Source organism: Marmota monax, unplaced genomic scaffold (assembly GCF_021218885.2).
Source record: "Marmota monax isolate L192 unplaced genomic scaffold, Marmota_monax_Labrador192_F-V1.1 WCK01_AAM20220418_F8-fsc00001, whole genome shotgun sequence".
NCBI lineage: Eukaryota > Metazoa > Chordata > Mammalia > Rodentia > Sciuridae > Marmota > Marmota monax.
In genome coordinates, this window is record NW_026693777.1 from 59279641 (window position 1) to 59292299 (window position 12659).

The window sequence follows — 12659 nt, forward strand, 5'->3', positions numbered from 1 at the left end:
GCTGGGATTACAAGCAGGAGTCTGACTCAATACGTCAGATAAGATCTGTGTTGTAATTTTTGTGTCCCCGGAGCTGAGGGAAAGGGGGATTTCAAGAAATGGTGCTTTTCTGGGAGGGGTCACAATAGGACCCGCATCCACCTTCTTACCAACAAAACTTCCAGGCTACCGTCAGTCCTCTTTGAAAACTACATGTTCTGAAGAGTAGTCAATTCTTATTAGAAAAAGACATTTTTCATTAGCAGGCGCTTCCCACTCCATGCAAAATGACGCCAAAACCAAAACCACAGACTTGGCTAATTCGAACGCAAGTAAATTTATTATTACTGGCCCAAATTACCCACTTTCTTTTGCTGCGCAGGCCAATATCCACAACCACACTGACGCCTCCTATAGGGCGAACGTCGTCGCACCAGTAGCCGGTGGGAAGCCCAGCGATTCTCAGCCAGAACAGGGAGAATGAAATTTGTGCACTGCAGTAATCCAAACACCTCGAATAGATCTCCGCCTTTAAAAGCTGCATTCGGTAAGAAATGCTGTGAATTTTTCATATTACAAGCTGGGGAAACAAGTCTCCCGAGCCCTTCTTCAAATGCTACGACCACTTCCAATACCCACCCCACCCCCGCTCAGACCCACATCCGACCCGGCTCTGAGAGGTCACAGCCAAGAGTTCAGCCGCTTCCAGCGCGGGCCTTTAAAGCAGCGGCGCGGCAGTGGGGCTGCCCCGGAGTTCAACTTCCGGCCACAGAGTGAGAGGATGTTTTCCTACTGGAGCTGAGGCCGCGGAGACGCGCCCTAGCCACGCCCCCGGCCACGCCCGCCACGCCCGGCTTTCGGGACTCAAGCTGGCACCCGCACGCGGGAGGGACGGGGCTACGTGGGCGGCTGCTGCGGGTTCGCCTTCGCCCCGCATAGCTCAGTCGCGCGGGGGCACGCCCCGATCGGGCGGAGGGCGCGGTGGCGGCGGCGCGCGCGCTCCCGGTGCCCTCCCCGGTGACGTGCCTGGCCAGGGCCGCGCTAGGGCGCTGTAACTGCCAGTGCCGCTGTCATGGCGTCGGAGGCGCTGGCTGAGGAGTGCTGGCCGCGGTCTCTATAGAGCCAGGGGCGGGCGGCCGGCCGGGTATGGAGAGCGGCCCCGAGAGCCTGCTGCCGCTAGAACACGGGGTGGCGGCCGGGCCAGGGCCGGGAACAGGTACTCCCCCAGAAGGACTACAGGAGACCAGGCTTGCCGCTGGAGATGGTCCTGGAGTACGGGCGGCGGAGAACGGCAGCGGGAATGGGCAGGGGGCGGCGGCTGCCAGAAGCCCCCCAGACTCGGCTTCTCCCGCAGGCTCTCCTCAGACTCCTGGACTCTGCAGCTCCTTCCCGGGCTTGGACTTGAAGGAGAGCGTTTTGGAGCGTCCTGCTCCCGCGAAGGCGCCTCTGAGAGGGCAGCACAAGGTGACCGCCTCCCCCGAGACAGCCGAGGCCGTTGCGGGCCTTGGTTTGGGTCTGGCCGGAGACTCGGGGCCCCGCCTGGATCCTGCCGACACCTGCGGAGCAGAACTGGCGACCGCCGGCTCCGAGGAGCCCCGCAGCGCTGGCGGCCTCAGCAGCAGTTGCAGCGACCCGAGCCCTCCTGGGGAATCGCCAAGCCTGGACTCCCTAGAGTCGTTCTCTAACCTGCATTCTTTCCCCAGTAGCTCCGAATTCAATAGTGAGGAGGGATTAGAGAACAAGGTTCCCGAGGAGGAGGAGGGCGCGGCAGTATTGCCTCGGGCTGCCCCTCTGTGCAGAGAGGAGGAGGAGGACACCGCTCAGGTGTTGGCAGCCTCCAAGGAACGCTTCCCGGGACAGTCTGTGTATCACATCAAGTGGATCCAGTGGAAGGAAGAGAACACACCCATCATCACCCAGAATGAGAATGGACCCTGCCCTTTGCTGGCCATCCTCAATGTTTTGCTTCTGGCCTGGAAGGTACATTCTGCAGCTTTCTACTTCCTACCGTTTCTGGGGAGGGGCAAAATGGGGTGAGGAAGCTATTGCTTGTCAGCTGATAGCTTCTTCCTTTCTTCATTCATCAGTCCTCTTTTCTTCTTGGATGAAATTCATTCCAGGAATCCTTTGTTGAAAGAATATTCATGTTCATATATATATGTATATGTGTATATATATATATATATATATATATATATATATATATATGTTTATCATGTATGTGAATAGCATATACATGTCATATGTGTTGATCATACATATACATCGTGTGTGTGTTGTATACACACACATCTATCTCAGGAAGAATTGCACTTAACTTCAAATCTGTTTAGTAGTGTTTAAATAAGAGTTCAACATTCAGTTTAATGTTGTGGTTGATATACTGTACTTACAAACAAGTAGGGCTTAAACCGCCCTAAACCTAAAGTTATTTTTAACCGATGTTTTCCTGTAGTATTGCTTTGTATTGGCTTTATAACATAGGCAAAAAAAAAAAAAAAGTGAAGAGTTGGAGAAGGTGATCTTCAGAATTTACCATCAATCCATGATATCATGGAATAAGTTTTGATGGTTAAGTTTAGTCTATTTTCCAAATAATTCTTGCCCCATTTGGATACTTAAGGGAATGGTTATAAGGAAGATATGACCCTTTAGAGAAATTCTTCCTAAGTAAAAGAGGTTGGGACCTCCAACCTTGGCTAAAGGTCTCAACATTGATCTGAGACCTAATTACCATAATTTCTAGTTTTTCAAAGACTGATTTTATTTTATGCATGATTTTTACTTCCCTCCTTTCTTTGGCTGTACTTAAAAGGTTTGGCATTATTGCCTGTAATCATACATCAGAACGTATTGAAGGAGCTAAAACTATTAACAACTGAAATAAAATATATATCTAAGATAATGGAGCAAAAAAGAGAAGGGTAAGTATGTTGAAGACTCAGAATGAGTAACCTGTAACCTGTGTCTTGTGTAAGTTAGCAGTTTCAAAGTGCTGAGGAATTGCATCTCATACCACTTATTTTATTTTCAAAATGTTAATTATATTTATAGATAAAATATTCTCTAGGAAAACAATAGCTTGGATTATTCTGATCAGTTAGGAAGAAAATCAAGTAAAGCAGGTAATATTTATATATGTTGTATCTTCCTATTGCTAGCAAGGCTGATACAAAGGATGTAAGATTAGAATCCTTTCCATTATCTGGTTTTTAATGGCACTTGGATATTTTGAGTGAAGACAGGTGCCTGCTTTTTTTTTTAGGGAACTGGGTATTGAGCCCTGGGGCACTCTTTCACAGAGCTATGTTCCCAGCTTTTTTTATTTTAATTTTGAGACAGGATCTCACTGAGTTGCTGAAGCTGATCTCAAACTTTTGATCCACCTGCTTCAGCCTCCCAAGTCATTGGGATCCTGGTGTCTAGCCAGTGCCTGCTCTAGAAGAGCTATCAAGATATTTGGGATTGCTGTGTTTATTTATGTAATATTATTAAATAATACTAAATATTAAGTTATATGGAACAAATGGGAATGTACTAGATATTCAAAAATGAGAAATTTTCCTTTGGTTTGGCACAGTCCCAGAAAGCTTCATGGGATTAATAGGTCTTGTACCAAGCTTTTAAGGAAAAAAGGATTTAGGATAACAGGGAAATGTATTTCCTAAAGGGGAGAATAATATAAACAAAAGGAATGCAAATAGAATGGATAGTGTGTCTGTGTTTGTGTGTGTTTATTAGAAATGGTGATGTTCATATTGCTAAGTTTATACTGAAGAATAATAAAAATGAAAAGGTGTAGAAGACCTACTTGATGGAGGCTTTTGACCAGGGAATTAAAACTTGATTCTGTGAGCCATTCTCTTTTGTAAGAAGGAATAATTATTTAGTTTCCTTTAAGATTTTCTCTCTTCTTAGTTTCCATATAGTACTGCAGAACTTCAGAGGAAGAAGCAAATACTGTGTGGCCTGGAGTACTTGGGGATAGATGAGCTTTGAAATGACTCTGAAAGACTGATTTGAGTATATGATCACATCTTTGGGTTTCCACTATGTGTAAGGTACTATAGAAATGCAGAGAAGAGTATAAAACAAATTTTGTCTTTGTTCAAAAGAGGAGGCAGATATATAAACAGTAATTGCAGAGCAATGTGAGAAACTCTAGTGTATTATGAAAATACAGAGAAAAGGTAATTGGGGATTCATGGGAAACCTTCATAGAAGAGAACCTTATGAACCATGTCTGTAGGATGAGTAAGAGAAAGCCTTCTAGGCAAAGCATACATTCAAAGACTCTAAAGCTTTTAGAAAAAGGTTTGTTCTCTTTGGGACCTCCAACCTTGGCTAAAGTGCAGTGTGCAGAGAAGGAAGGAAAGAGGAACAGCAGGACAGAAAATTGATAGGTCTTGTTAGGCTGTGGATCAGCAGGCATGCAAATGAATTTGAAGAGTATTTTGTAAAAAGGCAGTCTTTTTTCCTGCATTTAGTCTATGTGCACAAAAGTCTGTCATCAGTAGTCATTAACTGATAGGGAGATGGATAAGAGAAGCAAAGTAAAGCAGTATCTCAAAGTAAACCAGGAATTCTAGAGGTTGAAACTATCTTCATAATAATGATGTTATTTGCCTTTTTGAAGTTTTGGCTGCTTGATTGGTGATAAGTTGCCAATTGCTCTGACAGTTAATGGAATGTTATCTACATATTCTTTTTTTATTTTTAAAAGAGAGAGAATTTTTTTAATATTTATTTTTAGTTTTCGGCGGACACAACATCTTTATTTTACTTTGTGGTACTGAGGATAGAACCTAGTGCCCTGTGCTTGCCAGGCGAGCGTGCTACCGCTTGAGCCATATCCCCAATCCCCATCTATATATTCTTGTGTTTTAAATTTTTCTAAGTTTTGCCAGGCAAAACTATATATTCTCAGCAACTCCAGAGGCAGAGGCAGGAGGAACACAAGTTGGAGGCTAGCATTGTCAGTTTAGTGAGATTTGCTTATCCACTGAGCCTCATCCCCACCCCTTTTTATAAGTTTTATTTAGAGTCATGGTCTCACTAAGTTGATGAGGCTGGCTTTGAACTTCCAATCCTCCTATCTCAGACACCCGAGTAGCTGGGATTATAGGCATGTGCCACTGCACCTGGCTTTAGTGAGACCCTGTCTTAAAATAAAAATAAGGGCTAGGGATGTAACTCAGTGGTAAAGCAACCCCAAGTATAATCACCAATACTGAAAAATGTTTTTTTCCCCTCAATTTTAATTTCTAATATGGTAAATAGTAACAGATAAAATTCACATAGACAAAAACTCTTTGGGATCCTCAATAATTTTTAATGACTCTGAGGACATACACACATACACACACACACACTCACACACTCACTTTTTTTTTGTAGTGTTGGGGAAGGAACCCAAGGCCTTATACACGCTAAGCATGTGCCCCTGAACTACATCCCCAGCCCCACATTTTTATTGAATCCAGGGCCTTGTGCATGCTAAAGTAGGAGGCTCAACCACTAAGCTATGTTCTCAGCCCCAAGATTGTAGTGAATGTAATAGAAAAAATTAATAAGGATAGCTTTTTTGTTTTGTTTATTTTGGCTGTGCCGGGGGTCAAATCCAGGGCCTAGCACATGCTAGGCAAGTACTCTACCTCTGAGCTACATCCCTAGCTCTAAGCATAGCTTTTTTTTTTTTTTTTGATACATAATTCTTTGCTTTGCCTTTTCTCTTTAATGAAGGAAGGTACTAGTGATGAATTTATCACTAACTAGATATAAGAAATGAAGGCTGCCATGGGATATGCCTGTAATTCCAGCTACTCAGGAAGCTGAAGCAGGAGGATCCCAAGTTCAAGGTCAGCCTGGCAACTTGGCAAGACTCTGTCTCGATAATAAAATTTTAAAGAAGGCCTGCGGCTGTAACTCAGTGCCAGAACACTTGCTTAGCATGTGCAAGGCCCTGAGTTCCCCAGTACCACCAAAAAAAAAAAAAAAAAAAACAATGAAGGAGATGTCATTCTTTTTTTTTCAAATTTGGATAATACCTATTTGTTGGATCTTTCATAAGATAGGAAGGGTGTAAATGCAATAATTTTAGATGGAAAAGTTGATGGCAAAGTTTGCTGTGTCAAGTTAGAAATGTCTAATAGAGGGACATAAAAATATTATGCCTCCAGGAGCATGGACTGGGTCTCAGGAAAGAGGTAAAAATTATAATAGAGACTGAATTTGGGGATTATTGCATAGATCTGAGTATGTATCTATGAGAATAAATGAATTCTCCATGGAAAGTGATAAGCTATAGTTCTCAATATTTTTCTGCCTCAACATGTAGCAATTAGAAACATCCTACCTACCTTGCCTCTGTTTCCCCAGTTCCTCCTTTACCCCATTCTCCAACAGGTAAAGAGAAAACAGGATTAAAGATTAAAAAGGTGTGTTAGAAGTAAGAGAATCGAAAAAAAATTACCACATGTACAATTTGAAATGTGGAATGAGAAGAAGAAATAGGACAGTGTCGTGAGAGTAGTCAGGGAGAGAAAATGTAATAGGAAAATGGTTTGTTACCATTGTCAAATGCAGCAAAATCAAGGAACAGATGGAGTAGGAAAGATTTTGCCAAAAAAGGACCGGTATGGGGACAAGGTCACAGGGAACAGGAAATACAGGTCTTCAGAATAGGTGGTACAGTCTCTAGAGAAAAGGAACACCAATTTCAGTTTCTGAAGGATTGGGACAAGGATGATACAGACTGATCATATTAATATAGTGAGATAGATGGAGTGTGGAACCTCACATTTTCCATTGTGGCAGAGTAACTATTGAACTCATCAGTAATTAAGGAGAGAAAGAGAGACATTATAAAGCATCGAAGGGATAGATTTTAAGTACTTTGCATTTTAGAGAAGTTTCTTTTCTTTCTTTTTTTTTTGTATTACGGATTAAACCCAGGGGCACTTAACCACTGAGCTACATTAGCAGCCCTTTTTATTTTTATTTTGAGACAAGGTCTCACTAAGTTGCTTATGGCCTCGCTAAATTGCTGAGTCTGGCTTTGGACTTGCAATATTCCTGCTTTAACCTCCTGAGTGGCTGGAATTTCAGGCAGGCACCACCACACCCAGTTTAGGTAGGCTTTAAAAGCTTTTGCTATGTCAGTTTTGCTTTTTAGTTATTTGTTTTTGGTTTTTCTCTAGTAGTTCTCTTCTACCTGGAAATAGGACCAGGAAGAATGTCTGGTTAGTGTTTTCAGAGAATGAACTTTTCAAGGGTTGATTCACGGAAGGCAAATGAAATAAGAGTTTTAAGTGAAACAGTTGAGCCACTCGTTTGAGAGGATGAAATCATAAGATCAGTAGACTGAACACATATAGGAGGATTTGAGTGATTAAGAGGAAGTAAGTGCAGTGGTTCTGGATGAGAGATGACAGTTAATAAATTTGTTTTTGATGATAATGGCTTTATGTTATACATATTGAAGCTGACTGATGAATGCTCGATAGTTGAGTATGTTACTACCTTTCTACCTTTGCATATGATTTAAACTTTAAAAGTTTTTGCCCTAATACTTTTATGTTTGCAAAGATATTTAATAATAGAGGGAGTCCCTATTTTCTCTTTCTTTCAGAAAGAATGTTATAGATTCTGAGGCCAACATACACAAAAACTTCAATAGAACTATACTGTATATTATGATAGAGGACATATCATAGTATAATAGCTAATTATTATGTAGATATTAGCATTTTAATAGAAGAATGAATTCAGTATTCTAATTTAAGATGCTGAAATACATAGCCTTTTCTCCCTAACCCTTTTGGGTAGGAAATTCTTTTCCTCATTTTCTCTTTCTTTGTTTAATATGAGTTCAAATCTATAAATGATCTTCAGTTAAATCAAGGGATAAATGCCAAAGTTCTGAAGCAAGAATTTTTTTATGTTAAGCTGATTTCTTCACACATCAAACCAACAAACTGTAAGATGAGGATTGATTCATTTGATTCTGTAAATTATTTTAAAAGCTTAAGGTTTAAAAAAAGAAAAAATATATATACCTTACACACAAAAAGCAACAAGCTCATCATAAATTAAATCAAAATACACATTTAACTGAGAGAAATATTTGCCAGATTGAATGTCTAAAGATTAATTTCTTAGTTTATATAGAACCCTTATAAATTATAAAAAGAGCTGGGTGTGGTGGCTCATGCCTATAATCTCAGTGACTATAAAAGGTTGAGGTAGGAGGATTACAAGTTTGTGTTCACCCTGAACAACTGATCAACACCCTGTCTCAAAATAAAAAGTAAAAAGGATTGGGGAGGGGCTGGGGATGTGGCTCAAGCAGTAGCGCGCTCACCTGGCATGCGTGTGGCCCGGGTTCGATCCTCAGCACCACATACAAAGATGTTGTGTCCGCCGAAGACTAAAAAATAAATATTAAAAATTCTCTCTCTCTCTCTCTCTCTCTTTAAAAAAAAAGGGGACTGGGGATATGGCTCAGTGATTAAATGCCCCTCAGTTCAATCCCTGGTACCAAACTAAATAAATAAATAAATACATATATAAGAAAGAAAAATATAAGCAGCACAATAGCAAAAAGACTAAAAGGCCATTAACAGAAAATCTGAAGTTCAAATGGACATTTTCTCTGTCTCATTGTCACCTACAAAATGAGGCTCCATGTATGTAAGTTTTTTGCCAGCAATGAGCTTTTGCCATAGTTCTCCCTCCCTCCCTCCCTCCCTCCCTTCCTCCCTTCCTTCCTTCCTTCCTTCCTGTGTGTGTGCAGCTACCTCTTCTTTCTTCTAATGCTTTGCTTTTTCCCTGACTTGTAGGAACATTGCAGTCATACAAATTTTCTCATGTTCTGTTTCCTAAAGTAAGCACAAAACTCTCTTGAGGTTTTCCAAGTGTATTTATTACTTATAAAAGCAAAAACAGATGGTGAACCAAAGGTTCTTTCTTAGTCTCTGCCCACTCTCTTTTAAATATAGATCTTGTGAGAAGAGATTAAAAACTTCACACAATGTGGGGTTTTGTTTACACAAATGATTTTAAGGAAAGTTTCTGAATCTTTCATTGCTAGTCTTTCTCAAGAATTAAAAGTATGGGGCTGGGGATGTGGCTCAAGCGGTAGCGCGCTCGCCTGGCATGTGTGCGGCCCAGGTTCGATCCTCAGCACCACATACAAACAAAGATGTTATGTCCGCTGATAACTAAAAATAAATAAATATTAAAAATTAAAAAAAAAAATTAAAGAATTAAAAGTAGTGTTGTATCTCTGGATTTGTGAGATAAAGTAGATGAGAGCTGATGATAGTATGATAGTAATAGTGCCAGTGGGTGATGTGTGCATTTTCTCCTCTGCCATTGATATTGGTATTCTTTCAGTGAAAATCCTTCCTTCTCCCCTTCCAACCTTGTCTGTTGAGGGTATAGATGGTACCAACAATCATAGGACTTTGAGTAATATTAAGTATTCAGTTAGTTTTGTGCCCTCTTACTGTGTTATTATATATGCATTATATATATTTTCTCTTTTAATTTTTTCAAGTGCATCATGAAATATTTATGTAGCTATTGTTTTCTATTTTGCATATACAAAAAATTGAAGCTAAATAAAGTTTAAATAACTTGTCCAAGGTAAGATTATCACCCACTCCAGAACCAGAAATCTCAATGGATATATTTTAATGGGATGATAAAGTTCAAGATACCAGTAAGCCTTGTGGACAATAGGTCTGGGGCAGAGAAAGATGGGATAACCTGTGATAAAGAAGTAGAGATAGACTCTGTGATTTATTAGATCAAGTCCCAAAGATCTAATACTAGACTCATTCTGTTTTTTTGCCCCTTGTGCTTTATGTCTTTGGAAATATCTGACATTTCTTTTTTTCTATACTAGAACTTGAAACTAAAGCCATTTGCCTGCTAAGCATATACTCCACCACTGAGCTACATCCCCAGCCCTCTTTATTTTTATTTTGAGACAGGGTCTCACTAAATTGCTCTAGTTGGCCTTGAATTTGTGTTCCTCTTGCCTCAGACTCCTTAGTAGCTGAGATTACAGGTATGTGCCACCTTGCCTGACTAGTATATGACACTTCTAAGTTCAGATTTTTTGGGGGGTTCTATGGTGAGTAAACTTGCCTTTGCCATCATTCAATAATTTCTATCTCTACTGCTACTACCCTTGAAGCTTTCTTTATCTCTTACCTGGACTACTTCAGTTGTCTTCAGACTGGTCTGTTATCTTACCTTGTTCTTGTTCCTATGTATCTTTTAAGCAATTAATGTGAAAGTTTCACTGTCAGGTGTTTTTTTTTTTTTTTTTTGGTGAAGATTTTTTAGCATGGCAAGCTTGCTGAACTTCTTATATATGTAGTGCTGAGGATTGAACCCAAGGCTTCATACATTGAAAATGCTTTATTTTGCTAAAAAATCTCATTGTGATTTTTTATTGCTGTAAAACACTTTGAAGTGTCTGTAATTTAACCTGTAATTTTTGTTGGTTTTAAATAGGCATTTGTGTTACTTGGAAGAAGACATCTATATTATGATAAAAATTAATGATGAAAATGTTTCAAATTAGCCTGAGGTTGGGATTGTCTCATAAAAATTTTCTGATTTAAATACTGGTGGCAAGTAGAAAGCCCCCAAATAGATTTACTAAAACGTTGAAATTTTATTTATTTTTTAAATTTTAAAATTTTTATTTATGCTGGGTGCACTGGTGCACACCTGTAATCCCAGCGGCTCAGGAGGGCTGAGACAGGAGGATGGTGAGTTCAAAGCCAGCCTCAGCAAAAGCAAGGTGCTAAGCAACTCAGTGAGCCCTGTCTTTAAATAAAATACAAAATAGGCTCAGTGGTTGAGTGCCCCCGAATTCAATCCCTAGCACTCCCCCAAATTATTTATTCATTTTCGAGTCAAGGTGTTTCTATGTTGCCCAGGTTGACCTTGAACTACTGGTCTCAAGCAATCCTGCCTCAGCATTACAAGTATCTGAGACTACAGGTATTTACTACTGTACCTAGCTAACAGTCTGAATTTTTAATATTTTTAAGTATAGTAATAAGTGAATAGTACATATAATAAATTAAATTATTATTAAAAATGATGTATAGTAGCTTACAATACATACATTTTATTTGCTGGAGCCAGAATTTAAGGCATGTTGAGAGGATCCATAAGTTTTTGAGTCTTATTTTGAAGAGAGAAGCCTACCTTTCTTTTCTTTTTCCCCACACTAATAATATTTCTAATATTTTCAGAAGAACAATGTCTTTACAATTTTAAGTCAAAAAAATCATGAATATTGTAGATTCATGCTGAATACATTGATATGTGGGTATATGTTGCATATTCAAAATTAGTGAAATTTGAACAAGAAGAAATTATATTATTAGTGATTCATTTTACTGTAAGTGCCTTATTCCTAACTGTGGTGGATTGGATCCAGAACTCCCCAAAGATGCTCAAGTCTTATATAAAATGACATTGTATTTGTATACAACCTATCTGTGCATCTTCCTGCATACTTTAAATTACCTCTAGATTACTTATATTACCTAATAAAATGTAAATGCTATGTAAATGTTGTCACACTATATTGTTTTGGGAATAATGACAGTTTTAAAAGTCTGTACGTGTTTAGTACAGATGACCTCCCCTTGAATATTTTCTATCTGGTTGATTGAATCTGCAGATATGGAACCTGTGTCTATGGAGGGCCAACTGTAATGCAAAAATAGTCTATAGTATGGAAATCGAATAATTCATGAATGAATTAAAAATGTTATCTCAAGTTCCAGCTCAACTTCCTGTTTTTTTAAAATATATATTTGTAATTGACATATAGTAGTTGTACATATTTATTGACTGCAGTCTAACATTTCAATACACATATACAAATGGATGATCAGATCAGGGTGTCACCTTGGACATTTGTAATTTCTTTGGAGAATATTTAAAACCTTCTCTACTAGCTATTTGATATATTTAATTACTTGGCAGACATAGTTTTCCTACTGTGCTATATAATATTAGAAGTTGTTCCTCCCACCCAACCATATCTCTGTACCCTAAATTTTTTAATTAAAAATTATATATATATATATCTTATGGGATATAATGACATGTTTCAATTCAAGTTTGTCATTCAGACACAATTCCAAAGTAGACACTATTTTTTTCGACAAACAAACTTATCTTCACTTGTCAAATTCCTTTTGTTGTTGTTACTAGGGATTGAAACCGGGGCACTTTATCACTGAGCTACATCTGCAGTCCTTTTTATATTTTGAGACAGGGTCTCACTAAATTATTGAGGCTGGCCCCAATCCTTTGACCTCAGCCTCCTGAATAGCTGGGAGCCATTGTACCCAGATCAAATTTTCTATTTTTGATGATTAAATGTGTCACCAGCTGGCTGGGCTGGCAACAAAAAAACCACACAAACACAGAAATACCTTTTTCAGGGGTCAGGGATGGCTTGGAAACCTCAGGTGTCAGCTCCCATGCTGGAAGGCAAGGGGAGCAATGGGGACAAGAGGCAAGAAAGAGAGCATGCTTGAAATCCTCTATTTATTGGGAAAAGCCATTCATAGAATATTCCACCCAAATAAAGCAAGGGATTGGATTTCGAAGGGTGGAGTCTTGCTTGGTGATATCTT

The 12659-nt window shown here is 39.4% G+C and overlaps 1 protein-coding gene and 1 long non-coding RNA gene across 3 annotated transcripts in view; one reads left to right on the forward strand and one right to left on the reverse strand.

Annotated features, from left to right (window-relative positions):
- Window positions 1–297: 297 nt before the first annotated feature.
- On the reverse strand, window positions 298–1034 carry LOC124104178 (uncharacterized). The gene is made up of 2 exons (XR_006855373.2): window positions 647–1034; window positions 298–517 (listed from the first exon to the last, which is right to left on the reverse strand). It is a non-coding gene; the product is annotated as an uncharacterized LOC124104178 (long non-coding RNA).
- Window positions 1035–1125: 91 nt separating this feature from the next.
- Window positions 1126–12659, forward strand: part of Mindy2 (MINDY lysine 48 deubiquitinase 2) — an 89364-nt gene continuing 77830 nt past the window's right edge. For both annotated transcript variants that reach the window (XM_046460882.2, XM_058584841.1), the window contains exon 1: window positions 1126–1959. In XM_046460882.2, coding sequence (XP_046316838.1) covers window positions 1126–1959 — 834 coding nt within the window. The remainder of the gene's footprint in view (window positions 1960–12659) is intronic.